At 37.3% G+C, this 13514-nt stretch overlaps 5 protein-coding genes across 9 annotated transcripts in view; 3 read left to right on the top strand and 2 right to left on the bottom strand.

Moving 5' to 3' along the window:
- The first annotated feature begins 371 nt into the window (after nt 1-371).
- LOC9329201 (putative F-box/kelch-repeat protein At1g20940) lies at nt 372-1836 on the top strand. The gene is given in 2 exon segments (XM_021015084.1): nt 372-1189; nt 1192-1836. Coding segments are annotated over 2 exon segments (1173 nt in total). The 5' UTR covers nt 372-642; the 3' UTR covers nt 1818-1836.
- A 2729-nt stretch (nt 1837-4565) lies between these two features.
- On the top strand, nt 4566-6783 carry LOC9326479 (cyclin-dependent kinase B2-2). The gene is made up of 8 exons (XM_021015086.1): nt 4566-4955; nt 5291-5432; nt 5521-5582; nt 5674-5785; nt 5913-6006; nt 6096-6165; nt 6261-6399; nt 6494-6783. The coding sequence occupies exons 1-8, from the start codon at nt 4723-4725 to the stop codon at nt 6587-6589; spliced, it is 948 nt and encodes a 315-aa protein (XP_020870745.1). The 5' UTR covers nt 4566-4722; the 3' UTR covers nt 6590-6783.
- Nucleotides 6784-6811: 28 nt separating this feature from the next.
- On the bottom strand, nt 6812-9192 carry LOC9326478 (protein PIN-LIKES 1). The gene is made up of 10 exons (XM_002890370.2): nt 8606-9192; nt 8443-8522; nt 8231-8355; nt 8029-8150; nt 7806-7940; nt 7626-7718; nt 7435-7535; nt 7303-7355; nt 7035-7220; nt 6812-6954 (listed from the first exon to the last, which is right to left on the bottom strand). The coding sequence occupies exons 1-10, from the start codon at nt 8807-8809 to the stop codon at nt 6830-6832; spliced, it is 1224 nt and encodes a 407-aa protein (XP_002890416.2). The 5' UTR covers nt 8810-9192; the 3' UTR covers nt 6812-6829.
- LOC110225195 lies at nt 9001-9829 on the top strand. The gene is given in 2 exon segments (XM_021014252.1): nt 9001-9072; nt 9671-9829. Coding segments are annotated over 2 exon segments (231 nt in total).
- The window catches only part of LOC9329200 (DEAD-box ATP-dependent RNA helicase 42), a 4846-nt gene continuing 1094 nt past the window's right edge, over nt 9763-13514 (bottom strand). Inside the window, exons 1-3 of one of the 5 annotated variants that reach the window (XM_021015075.1) lie at nt 10711-13514; nt 10539-10553; nt 9763-10166 (exon numbers count right to left, since the gene is read on the bottom strand). In XM_021015075.1, the coding sequence (XP_020870734.1) occupies nt 10712-13195 (2484 nt within the window). In that variant the 5' untranslated portion in view covers nt 13196-13514 and the 3' untranslated portion in view covers nt 9763-10166; nt 10539-10553; nt 10711. Of the gene's footprint in view, nt 10554-10710 lie in introns of all 5 variants that reach the window. The other 4 variants (XR_002329752.1, XR_002329753.1, XM_021015074.1 and 1 more) reach the window with 4 other exon arrangements.

Raw genomic sequence — 13514 nt, 5'->3', positions numbered from 1 at the left:
AGCATTATAACTATATTAGGTTTAAGATTTGGCATAAATACATTGTTATTTATTTAAAAACTATCTTTAGCCTAAATACATTGTTAGTTATTTAAAAAAAAAAAATTAAAAAGATATTATTAAATGAAGAAACTATTTTAGATAGTTAACAATATTTATCAATAAAAGATATTAGATTTTTGCCATTTTTTATTGACATAAATAACTTTTTTTTAATTTATCGAAATTAATAACTTACAAATTATTTTTCAAAATGACAAACCTATAAATATATATATATAATATCTGATTTCAATGATTTCATCAAAGATTTGCCCAAAAAAATTAAAAAATTGATTTCATCAAAGGCCACACAGAAATTCTAATTATCTTGCAAAATCAATGAAAATTTAATAAATATTATTATACTAAAATTGTAGTTTATTTTTTTCTTATAATGGTGAGATACTGAGATTATCCTTGATTAGAAATGATTGTTACTTCTTTTTTGGTAATAATATGTTGTCTAGATCTATATAACAATCTCATAAGTAAATCATTGAAATAACAAAAAAAATAATCGCATAAACAAGCAAAATAGAAACCCATCTTCACTTTGATTCAAAAAACAAAAGCACGGAAAATTCTGACGTTGATACAACTATGATCATGAATGATTTACCTTTGCATCTTCTCGACGAGATTCTCTTCAGATTAGAACCCAAATCTATGGCGATGATGCGATGCACGAACAAATCTATCAAATCGTATTTAAGTGATCCAAGATTTGGACCTGAATATCCTTCATGGGTCAGATCTAGTTTGTTTAACGTTAGTAGCTATGGCGCAGTTTATGTATACTGCCAACCTTTGGTCTCTTCATGCGGTTATATGTCACCGGGAAATGAAGTAGAGCTGATTAGTGAGCGATGTTACTTTTTCGGTTCATGCTCCGGTCTTCTCCTATTGTACATCGGTTGCCTCTTTGTCGCAAATCCCTTAACAAAAAGGTTTCGAATCCTGGATCACTCTGGATCAAAGCTTATACCTAAGATAGTTGGTGGTAATGATAATAGTTATCCTGAAGGTAACATTGCTCGTACAGAAAGAGCGATGTGCGTTGGATTTGCGGTAAATCCAAACCGAACAACCAAGAGATTCATGATCGTCTGCATACTCGAGATGGAAACCGTATACGGATTTGAGATCAGCGATGGAGATTGTCGGAAACGACAATCACCACTAGCTCAAAAAGTGATCTCACAACGCGAATGAAACCTGCTTACTTGGACAACACTCTTCACTGGTTGAGAAACGATGGGAGCATTGTATCTTTTAATCCCGAGACAGAGCGAGCATGTTTGATTCCTTCCATATTTCATCGGGAACCGGATACTAAACTACTTTTCGCGGAAAGCGTTAAAATCAATCGTCTGACCTTAATTTCGGGGACGATAGAAACAATATCCGTTTACACACTTCTCGGGAATCACAAATGGGCACTCACAAGGCGGATCAAGAACATATCTATCGATGAAAACACGCTTGAATGTTGGAACATAGTTGCGTACGATGGCAAGTGTCTTGTGGTGAGGGTGAAAAAGAGGGGATTAGAATCTTTTGAAGGTGTGATTCATGTGTACGACATGGAAGCTAACAGTTGGGGAGTTTTGGGGTCAACCACTATTTGGGCCAGTTGCGTCCGAGATTTTTATAAATTTACGCCTTCCTTGTTCTTTGTAGAGGAGGATGAGCAACAGATGGTGCTTGTTGCTTCTAATGACCAACGCATCTCCTATCTAATTGCCATTATGGGACTCATTGATACCACCAAGTAAACAATCTTCTCATATTTTGGTTATTTGGTGTCTATAGATTATACAAAAAAAAAAATATCCTGATTTATAGGAATGTTTGTTTGCCACTTGCTTTTCTAATTGCACTATCATGGTTTATATATTTCAAGTCTAAAATTAGTTGTATTTTACTATATTCTTTTGAGACAAAAAAAATCAATTGTATAAGAAAATGTTGTTTAAGCCCAAGCGTAATGTCTTTAATTATGGTCAATGAGGAAGAAATTGTCCCAAGAAACCCATTTTAAGAACGAATGAAAAATGGTCGGTTGGGTCATCGTGAGAATGATCAAGTTTTGCTATATGCATATTATACAGATCACTAAAGCTAGGTCATGAGAATTGGGAAGATTTGAGGCTTATTCAACTTGTGTCCCAAGAAACCAATTTTAAGAACAAAATAAGGAAAAATGCATGTGTTATATACCACCGTTGTGACACTCTGATCTTATTATGTGATGTTAATTACCGTATAAAAATGACTACGCCTTATACTATTTTTGTCCATTTTTAGCAAAAGCCATTAAAACTCTCTATTTATTCTTGTTTTGAGTGGAATTAATATATATAGAACCTCTCGTTTATTGTAAAAGAATCAATCATAACCCAAATAAAAGGCCGAACTAAGTAAAACTAAAAAACTAGAGTAAATAGGGAATTGTGGTTAACGGTAAAAAAAAGGAAAAAAGAAGCATAGTCCATATAAGGCACTAAGACGATCACCACTAAGAAAAAAACGAGCATGACTAAAACCGATATGAACATATATCAAAGTCTCTAGCTGTCACCTCATCATCTCCTTTGTGTTTTCTCAAGTAACGTCTTCATTTCAATTTTACTCAGATTCGTAAAAGTATTTTATAAATGGTTCCACATAGACATGAGTTCTCTTCACTCAATCAGAAAAAGAAAAAAAAAAAGCTATAGAGCAAAAGTCGAACGATGTAGAGAATTTTTTTTTTTTTTTTTTTTTTTTTTTTTTGATGGAGAGAATATTGAAACAATGTATCTTCCATTTTACTTACTATAGCAAGTTTATGCTACTAGAAGCATTCATTTTACATACATGAATCTCTAAAAGTGAATTGCATCACATAGACACGGTTCTTGGTGGTTAGTGAATGGAGGAAAGAGTATGTATGATGGTGACAGAAAACAGCAAAAACTAAACCCAAAAATGGATAAAGAAGCTCTTAAGCGTATTTGGATACTTACGTTGGAAGAAGTTGACAAGTTAAGGAAAAAGCAGAGTACAATGAATCATCTCTCGACCATAAATACCGAGTAGGGGTCACAACACAGAATCACAACAAAAGAACAAACACGGAGCAAGAGATTCAAATAGCAAAGAAAAGTTATAATACTCTTCAAAAAATGGGGACCGTAGCATTCCATTGGGAAGAGAGCAAACTGACGCTGCTGATGAACAGAAACAACTACGAAGGACAATAAGTTAATTTCTTACAAAGCTTTTATTTATTTATGTAATTTATGTATATGATGCATTCTTGATGATTCTTCTGTTTATATGATATAGGGCCACAAAGAAAGCAACTTGGGATGAAAGTAACACTATACTGGGAAGTTGGTTTGACAAGAGATTAAGAGGAACATGGTTTGGTTTCTCAAAAGCCAGACGACTTGCGTTCATGGTTGAACCATTAACGCGACAGAATGGTGGTGACGATGAATTGTTTGAGTATACATAATGAGAGTGATCAAGTTTTGCTATATACATATTATGCAAATCACTTAAGCTAAGTCATGGAAAGATTTGAGGCTTATTCAACTTGTGTCACAAGAAACCCATTTTAAGAACAAAAGAAAATGCATGTGTTATATACCGTTGTGAGTTGTGACACTCTGATCTTATTTATATGATGTTACCGTATAAAAATGACTATGACTTATATTATTTTTGTCCATTTTTAGCAAAAGCCATTAAAACTCTCCTTTTTTTTCTTTTTTTGTTTTGTTTTTGACAGCATTAAATCTCTCTAGTTATTCTTGTTTTGAGTAGAATCAAATATAGAACCTCTCGTTTATTGTAAAAGAATCATAACCCGAATAAAAGGCCTAACTAAGTAACACTAAAAATAAGAGTAAATATGGAATCGTTGGGGAAAATATTGAGTATAAATCTCTAATTAATGTTGAGTAAAAATTTCGTTAACCAAATAAGTAAAAGTATTTTCTAAATGGTTCCACATACACATGACGCGTCGATCAATGAATCAGCAAAAAGCTAGAGCAAAAGTGGAATAATTTAGAGAATGTTGAAACAATGTACCTTCCATTTTACTTACTATATCAAAATGTGCTACTATAAGATATATTTTTTTTCGTTTTACATGTATTTGTTAACGTGAATTGCATCACATAGACACGGCTTCCGCAATGGCTCAAATATCTCTTTGGTCTAATTCGAAAACACACCTTCTTTTAAGAGACAAGGCTTTTAAGTTTTAACCACACTTGTCAGTTTTATGAAATTGAATATATATATATATATATATATATAAAAATCATGGTTTAGAAGTTGTCATTGGTCAACAAAATCAGAAAATAAATATTCGATTTTTTATTACAATAGAAAAAAAGAAATCGGTTATTCACTTTTTCCACGTCACACTTAATAAAAAAAAAAAAAAACTAAAGACGACGCTCCAGTTTTGAATTTTGAAAAAAAAAAGAGAAAAGAACCGTTGAAAAAATGGAGTCTGAAAGAGGGAATATACCTTTTAATAATCTCCTTCCTATTTAAACCAATCCTCGAATCTAACTCCATTTCTTCTCTTCTTCCCCAACTTGAAAACAAAATCTGAGAAGAGTTTTCTTAAGAGATTGATTGATTTTGATAGAGAGAGTGAGGGAGAAATAGCGAGAGATGGACAACAATGGAGTCAAACCTGCTGTTTCCGCCATGGAAGCCTTCGAGAAGCTTGAGAAAGTAGGTGAAGGTACTTACGGCAAAGTTTACAGAGCAAGAGAGAAAGCTACTGGTATGATCGTTGCTTTGAAGAAGACGCGTCTCCATGAGGATGAAGAAGGTGTTCCTCCCACTACTCTTCGCGAGATCTCTATCTTACGCATGCTCGCTCGTGATCCTCACATCGTTAGGTTCGATTTCTTTTTTACATTTCTGATTAGGTTGTTTTTGCTAGGTTTTAGTCTCCGATTTCTTGATTTTGTTTGTGAATTTAGGACTCAATTTCGATTTCTAGGGTTTAGTCTCGATTAATTGATTTGATGTCTCAATTGATTCTTCCTCCAAATCGCGCTTAGGTGGTAATGGTAGATCTTAGTTTCATTTTGCTATTTGTTTGAGGACAATCGATGGTCCTGAATATGAAATCTTTAGGGTTCCTAATCTGATTCAAAGTAGCAGCTCTGTGTTGTGATCTCAGTTTCAACTATGTGGTGATTTTTGTTATGATGATCATCTTCTTCTACAGGTTGATGGATGTTAAGCAAGGAATTAACAAAGAAGGAAAAACTGTACTTTACCTTGTTTTCGAGTATGTTGACACTGATCTCAAGAAATTCATCAGAAGCTTTCGTCAAGCTGGACAGAACATTCCACAGAATACAGTCAAGGTTTCGATTTTTGAAGCTTCTTTTCTGTTTTTTTACTCTCATGCGATAAGCCCCTTTAAGCTAAGAGAAACATGTTCTTGAATTGCAGTGCTTGATGTACCAGTTATGCAAAGGCATGGCTTTTTGCCATGGTCATGGAGTGTTGCACAGGTAAAAATCGTCTTTGTTTCGGAAGAACAAGGCATTGAGATAACCTATTTAGACACAGATCACTAATCCTCTTCTCTTTGTTTCATTACAGGGATCTTAAGCCGCACAATCTCTTGATGGACCGGAAGACAATGACGCTCAAAATAGCAGATCTTGGATTAGCCAGAGCCTTCACTCTCCCAATGAAAAAGTATACACATGAGGTATAACTATAAGTCTATGTTGATGAAACATTAGTCGTGTTTCATTATAGTGTTTTAAAATCCTATCATAGTTTGTCTGGAGATATAACTCATGATGTTTTTACTCCCATGATTTCCTTTGCAACAGATTTTAACTCTGTGGTATAGAGCTCCGGAGGTTCTTCTTGGAGCAACCCATTACTCAACTGCAGTGGATATGTGGTCTGTTGGCTGCATTTTTGGTACAAAATCTTCTCTTTCAGTTGCACTGGTTTCAATTCAATCTTACTTATAGCAAGAACTAACAGTTTTGTTTCCTTTTGATTTGTAGCTGAACTAGTGACCAAGCAAGCAATCTTTGCGGGAGACTCTGAACTCCAACAGCTCCTTCGTATTTTCAGGTAAGTCTTTGTGTTCATCTTCACCTTTCTCTAACAGACAAACTTGACATTCGCTAACTCGGTTGTTCTGTTTCTTTCTTTTCTGTGAAATTCAGGTTGTTGGGAACACCAAACGAAGAAGTGTGGCCTGGAGTAAGCAAACTCAAGGACTGGCATGAATACCCGCAATGGAAACCATTGAGTCTCTCCACAGCTGTGCCAAACCTTGACGAGGCCGGAGTTGATCTCTTATCTGTAAGTCCCCAATGTCTAACACACCTCTCAGACCTTGCTTGATTAGTAAATAATCACTCAGCTGAGACTAATTTGCGTTTTTCTTTGTGCACAGAAAATGCTGGAGTACGAGCCAGCAAAACGAATCTCAGCAAAGAAAGCTATGGAGCATCCTTACTTCGATGATTTACCTGACAAGTCCTCTCTCTGAGGCTCTCTTTATCAACTCTCAGTAGGATATTTTGTTCCATCTCTGTCTTTGCTTGTCTCAAGCATTTATCTGCTATCTTAGGATGATCGAAGTTTCAATATTCCCTTTTGATTGGGTCTCTATTCCCAATTGTATAACCTTCCAACATTTTTAACAATGAAAGAATATATCAATTGCTCTAATATTTCAAAGTAGCGAGATTTGCAAATGTTGCCCCTTTGTGTATGTGTGTGTGAGTGTTCAGGCTACGAGCCACATGAAGAATGTTGGCCAGACAGTGAGAGAAACTGAAGCCAAGACATAACTCCAGAAGAGAATCACAGAGCATTCACTTTCTCCTGATCCGAATAGTTGAGTGATTGTACCTGCCAAAAGGTCAAGTGAGTTTATGAGAAAGACAGTTTGATGTGTTTCGGTAGTATTTTTGTGAGTCTGAAGAACGAACCAAGATTCATTGCTGGGGGAACGACATACTGAAGCAGAAGAACAAACTGGTAAAGCGGTTCGGATGTAACCAAACCCAAGTAATGCGCTCCTCGTACTATGAAAACGCCTAATATTGGCAGCAACAGGTAACGCACAACCACCACACCCATTATGACTGACTTGTTCATTCCTGAACCTCTCAGACCTGTGATTATTGAAAGAGAGAGCAGATATTTAAGGTTTTGTCTTCAAGAAAGTTTTGCAGCTTTTTGTCAATGTTCATTTACCATTGAGAAGGTTTCCTCCTACAATCAGAGTCAGAACAGGAATCGCCCCATCCCTTCAAGAAATTAAGCTACTCAAGTAAGCATTGATGATTTTTCACTGACAAGTGAGATTTCTAATATGTTGTAGAATACCCCAATAGAGATACAGAGTCCTCAATCACTCGAAGTGGAGCTGTGTTACCGACTAGTAGCTTCCGTAGTAAAGGATTTAACCCAACCGCAAGCGCGATAAGCTGAAGAGAAAGAGGATTAGTTGCTTAAATAATAAGAACATACAGAAGCTAGCTAGCAGTCTTTTGGTTCAAGGGAACATTGAAACAAACCGCTGCAATGGTTGAAGGAGCAAATATTGTTCGTAGATTGATTTTCTCTGCTACCGAGGACACTCTTTGCTTGACCTTGCTCCAAGTCCCAACCTTGTCACATATACATTCTCTCAAAACTCAGTAAGTTGAAGCATCAAATGCTCACAAGAATAGAGAAGGAAAAGTTTTGACTGAGACCTGCTCCCCAACTTCGACTTTGGGAGAAATCAGTGGCATTGTAGATGAGGTACTGTTTATCGCGGTTTCTCCACCAGGATTAGCTAGCATCCGCATAAGATTGTATACGTACGTCCATATGTAAATGGCTCCAATCTGATACACAAAACGTTTTTGACTTGTAATGGCATTAAAAAACCTTAAGTAGAGAATCATAAGAGCTACTTAAGAAATGGCGACATACCGCCATAGAGAGTGCAATATAACCAAGTCCATATTTCTCACAAGACTCAGGATCTCCAAAAGGACTTCCCTTTTCATTACATATAGCTGGGATGATAATGAGTGGCATATTCCCCAAATTCCCTGTTGGATTATACAACTTCATCACTGAATCTAAGAAACTCATGAATGAAACAACTTTTATAAGATGATATTAAAGTTACCAGCAGCACAACAACCAACGATGATGCCACGGAGATGCGAAGGAGGTTTAGTGATTTTGATAACAATCCAACCAAGAAATGAACCAATGATGAATGTTAGCAAAACATTGAGTGGCATGAACCACCTGAAGATTGCCCCAAAAAAAAGGATTCAAAATCACATTTCATTTTCAAAGCAGAATCACTTCTCTGAATAAAAAAAAGAAACTTACATTTTCACCATGCTTTCGTATGTAATAGTCTCAGATAAACTGCTTGCGACAAGAGAAGGACTAAACACATAGAAAACTATCTGTAAAAAGAAAACAAAACTCACAAGAGAATAATATAAATGAACCAAAATCGGTGAATGGTTATGTGAAGAAAGAAACTGACATTGTTGAGTTGTTTTCTAGCGTCTTGATTCAGAATGTTAACTTGATCTAGAGCCAAGTAAAATCCGATTCCTGTTATCAACAGAATCTTCGCAACTGGTATCGATGAGGTTATGAACAGATCCAGAAGTCTCATCGTCATCGTCGCTTTCAATCTGATACCAACACAACCAAAACAATATCTTCTATCTATGCACTCAAACATCGAGAAGAATAGAAATCAAATTACGAAAAACATTGAAATCGTGTTTTCAATTTGAGAGATGGTTTCGTGATGATGATAAATGACTTACGGAATCAAAACAACGGAGAATCGAGAGGAATAGAGATATAGATCGTTGTCTTCTCTGGTTTATCGAGCTGAGAAACAGAGTATCAAACGTAAAATCCAAAAGAATGTTTAAGAAGATGAGGAACTTGGGAGTGGTAGTTGTGGTTCTCGCACACTTTGCTTTGCATGGCAATTCGGTTCTAGTTTTAGTAGTTAACTACCAAAATAAGAAAAAATTATTCCACGCGACATTGAATCTATGATAGTAGAAATATTTTTTAAATCAATTTCGTTAACCTGTGTCCTTTTAGAAAAATTAAAATATATGTTCCTTACTTCTTTTATATACTTGGAGTATATGTGTTGAAGACAGAATAACAGTTTTTTAAAGTAATTTTAACAACTGGTATTGTTATCTAGAGGATATACAATTAATAAAAATTACATTGATTCTGATGATATCATATTTATTTTTAAAGAAATGCAATGGTTTTGTTGTTTATATTTTTTCATATTGCAACCTTTGGCGGGTTATAAAAATGTGACCTTATTTTAAAAAAACACTAGATGGTGAAGTGTTAAATAATCTAGTGGTTATATTTCCAGTAGTTCTAGTGAATTATATATGCAGTTTTGCTGATTGTTACAAGGACATTGCTAGAGTTATGCAATAATGTTCTACCATTTGGAGTGATAATGGCATGAAAGTGAATGATTCATCCCTTTAAATTTTCTCCTTGTCCAGTAATTTTATTCATCTTTTTGACACTTCTATATGTTCATAGTTTGACAAAGGTGCTGTCACACAAATTGACTTTGGCCACCAACAACCTTTCCAGTAGATCAAGCTTCTCTATTGTCTACGAGAATTGCCGTTTATCATCATCACATAATAAATAGACAATCTGTGTCACCTATTTCACTGTTTCAGAACCATTAGTTTTTAAATTTTGATCCACAAAACAATACTTGAGTACTATTTTGATCATAAATCCGATGTTTACTACATACTGACTGCAACATCACCTTTTACCGTTACTTGGAAAGCGTCCTTCAGCGTTTAAGTCGGCCGAAAGCCTATCAACTCCCCCAGTAGATGTAAACTTTCCCCTCTAAGAGTAATGGTTAAGCAGATACACGGAGCTCCACAGACAAAGGATCCAGACACAAAAACTGAATAAACGCCAAGTCTTACCCTTACCCATTGGAGAGGTAAAAACAGCTTTGCCTTGTATATCACAAACAAATTACATATCATTTCTCCCAGAGCTTCATGTTTCACAGATTTCCCCTGCAGAAAAGATGCCAAAAGCTGTAAAAGGGGGAATTGATGCAAGAAACTAACAAGCATAGTGCCAAACACAAAACCTGCATCAAACTAGATTTTACCCATCATTTTACAGCCACCACGCGGTAATGCTCATTAGCAAACCCATCGAGGACATTGTATAAACATGACAAAGAAAAAGAGAATAAAATTAAAAAGAGGAAAAGAGTTGCGGAATGAGAAACAACAAGCATTATGAGACCATCTCTCTAATCACATCAAGTTCAAGTCTGTAAAAAGGTTTAGCAATTGTGCAGAGATTGTATTCCACAACATCAACCAATAATACTTGTTTAATAAAACTCTCAGTGATTTGAATCCCTTATAATCACACACCTCATGGTTGCTTTCCTGTTAAAAGACAGAAACTAAGATCCATAAGTCTGAACTTTGAGATTAAAGAGAGTTCGTAAGATAGAAAATACTTTGCATGCAAGGCTAAAGCAAAGCATTTAGCTTATAAATTTACCACCAAAGATTGTAAACTGGACTAGAATTCTCGACTTACATTAAAGGACTGAGTATCTGCCGGTTGCTCCTCCAGGAAGTGACGACATGGCCTGATTTGTAATGTCTTCGAGAACACGCTTGAGTTCAACTTTTGCTTGCTTAACTGATTTTTCGCTAGGCCCTTCAATGAATAAGTACAGCTTCCGTTCCCCAGGTCCCGGTATACGTCCTGTAGGATAAAACTGACCCCTGGTGGTAATAGCGGCTCCAGTCCACTCTGATATAGGACCCAAAGTTTCTTTGTGGGTGACCTTCCAACGAGCATTTTGTGGGAAATCATTGATTTCAAGTTCTGCTTCATAGTGCTCAGGCATTGCATCCGCTTGAATCTTTGCCAGGTTATGTTGCAGATTCATGGCAGCAACCATGGCTGCAGCACGGCCTGCCCCTTCACTAGGAAGGGTAGGAACAGTAACTGGAAGGACACCTGGCATGGCGGCAAGCCCGCCACCATTTGGCAGCAATTGGTTAGCTGTCACAGGAGCACTCACTGGAGCAGCAGCAGCTTTGGCAGCAGCAGCAATGGCAGCTATCTGAGCAAAAGTAGCCTGCTGCTGTGAGATCTCACCACCACCTGCCTTTCTTACTACATCATTCTCATCTTCTGAGTCAGACTTGTCTTCCTCAAAGCCATACTCCTTTGCTTGTGCTTTCTTTGCTGCTTTTCTGACTTCTTCCTCCTCTTCGTTGAATTTAAAGCCACTACCACCATAGCCAGTTCCATGAGCTTGCTCAATACCCTGTTTCACTTTCGCCATGAAACCATCAGCAAGTGCTTTCAGATCATCAGGAACTGGCTGCTCAGAAAGTTCCAGGGCCTTGACTAAATCTGGTGCATATTTTGCATCATCCTCGGAGATAAATGTTACAGCACAGCCTTTACGCCCTGCCCTGCCTGTCCTGCCAACACGATGCACATAATCTTCATAGTGGTTAGGCGCATCAAAGTTTACAACCAACTCAAGCTCTTTCACATCTAGACCCCTAGCCGCAACACTTGTGGCAATCAACAAATTGCAGACATTGCTCTTAAAATCAGATATAGTTGATTCACGATCAGTCTGATCCTTACCCCCGTGAAGAGACAGACAAGGGTAACTAGATTTAATCATATCCCTATACAAGGCATCACATTTTTCCTGCGACTGAACAAAAACCAGAATTTTCCCTTTCTCATACCATTCCCCAAGAAGTTCCAGAAGTCTAAAGAACCTATCACTCTCCGGTCTGACTTCAACTAACTGAGTTATATCCTTATTCACAACACTCCTTCCACCGACTTGTATTTCGACAGGCTTGTTCAAGACTTTACGTGCCAAAGTTTCAACTTGGCGTGGAAAAGTGGCAGAAAAAAGCACAGTTTGACGCTCCGGTCGAATGTTTTGAATAATACGAGTAATTTGAGGCTCAAAACCCATGTCAAACATACGATCAGCTTCATCCATTACCAAAAATGTGACTCTTCGCAGATTAGTGATTTTCCCACTGCTTGTGCAAAGGATATCAATCATTCTGCCAGGAGTGCACACAACAATCTCAGTACCTCGTTTAAGTTCACTAATTTGCTGGGCAACTCCTGATCCTCCATACACAGGGACGCATCTGATACCCAATGGCTTAGAAAACTTTCTGATATCGCTGTGAATCTGCTGAACAAGCTCCCTAGTAGGTGCCATTACAAGCCCAATTGGCCCATCACCAGCTTCAACGGGAGGCTGATCTTTGATATGCCTCAGCATTGGCAAAACAAAACCAAGGGTTTTACCTGAACCAGTTTTTGCAACCCCAATGCAGTCTCGACCGCTCATGATGATTGGGAGTGCTTGTGTTTGAATAGGCATTGGCTTTTCATAATTAAGCTTCTTCATAGTATCCAAAATTTTGCTGGTTAGCCCAGTCTGGTGCCAAAACTTTATGGGTCTTGGAACATCCTTTCCATGAACTTTCAGCTCCAATTCCTTTCTGTAAGTGTTAACTTCTTCTTGTGTCATCCTAGAGATATCCTTCACTTCGATATAGAAGTTCTTCCGGAAAGGCTCATACTCTATTTTTGAGTGGTCAACAAGGGACAACTTCTCAGCTTTTGTCTTCTTTACTCTCTTCATGAACTCCTCATCGTCTTCATCTAAACTTGGATCATCATCATTCTTTGGTTCTGAATAATCTGAATCAGAATCTTCACCTTGAATTATCCTACCAAGGGCCTTATTAAAACCTTTCTTTGGCTGGTCATCACTTTCCTTCCCATTCATTTTAGAATCCAAAATACCATCGTTCACTGCTGGGGGAGGAGCACCATTGCTAAGCTTCTCAACCTCAGGTAATACCATAGTATTCATAAAAGCATCTAAAGGATCAATTTCCTCTTCATCTGCAGCTCCATCACCTCCACTCTCATAGACAGTAGCAGCTGTCTCATTCTCCAAGTCTACCATCTTGGCATCTCCATCATTTTCAGGTTTAGTCTCTTCATCAACATCCATTTCTGCTTCTGATTTTTCCTCAGGATGAACTTCTTCATCATCAGATTCTCCTTCAAGAGTCCAAGCCTTACCGGCCTTGGGCTCTTTACCATCCGCATCACCCTTACTTTCACTTTCAGCTTCTTCCTTCTTCCTCTTCAACTCTTGCCACTCCTGGACTCTTCTCCTTCGCTTTTCCACCTCCTCATCCAACTTCTTCTGCTCATCCTCAAGTTCTTCTTCTCTGGTTTTCTTCTCTTTCTTTTCACCATCCTCCTCGACACTCTTTCTCCTTGGACTATCTTCATGCCTGCTAGATCTGCCAACACTCTTTTCACGC

This window comes from Arabidopsis lyrata, assembly GCF_000004255.2.
Source record: "Arabidopsis lyrata subsp. lyrata unplaced genomic scaffold ARALYscaffold_1, whole genome shotgun sequence".
In the NCBI taxonomy this organism is placed as follows: domain Eukaryota; kingdom Viridiplantae; phylum Streptophyta; class Magnoliopsida; order Brassicales; family Brassicaceae; genus Arabidopsis; species Arabidopsis lyrata.
The sequence above is the reverse complement of the archived record's forward strand: the minus strand, read 5'-3'. Positions and strand labels throughout refer to the sequence as shown.

Bases quoted from the DNA above. Each gene is read 5' to 3' on its own strand.
- LOC9326478 (XM_002890370.2), bottom strand. From the start codon at position 8,809: ATGTTTGAGTGCATAGATAGAAGATATTGTTTTGGTTGTGTTGGTATC. The intron at 7,536-7,625 runs GTTTGTTTCAAT...CTTTCTCTTCAG, and splicing joins CTCCTTCAACCATTGCAGCG to CTTATCGCGCTTGCGGTTGG. The intron at 6,955-7,034 runs GTTCGTTCTTCA...ACCTTTTGGCAG, and splicing joins TCCCCCAGCAATGAATCTTG to GTACAATCACTCAACTATTC.
- LOC9326479 (XM_021015086.1), top strand. From the start codon at position 4,723: ATGGACAACAATGGAGTCAAACCTGCTGTTTCCGCCATGGAAGCCTTC. The intron at 5,583-5,673 runs GTAAAAATCGTC...GTTTCATTACAG, and splicing joins GGTCATGGAGTGTTGCACAG to GGATCTTAAGCCGCACAATC. The intron at 6,400-6,493 runs GTAAGTCCCCAA...CTTTGTGCACAG, and splicing joins CCGGAGTTGATCTCTTATCT to AAAATGCTGGAGTACGAGCC.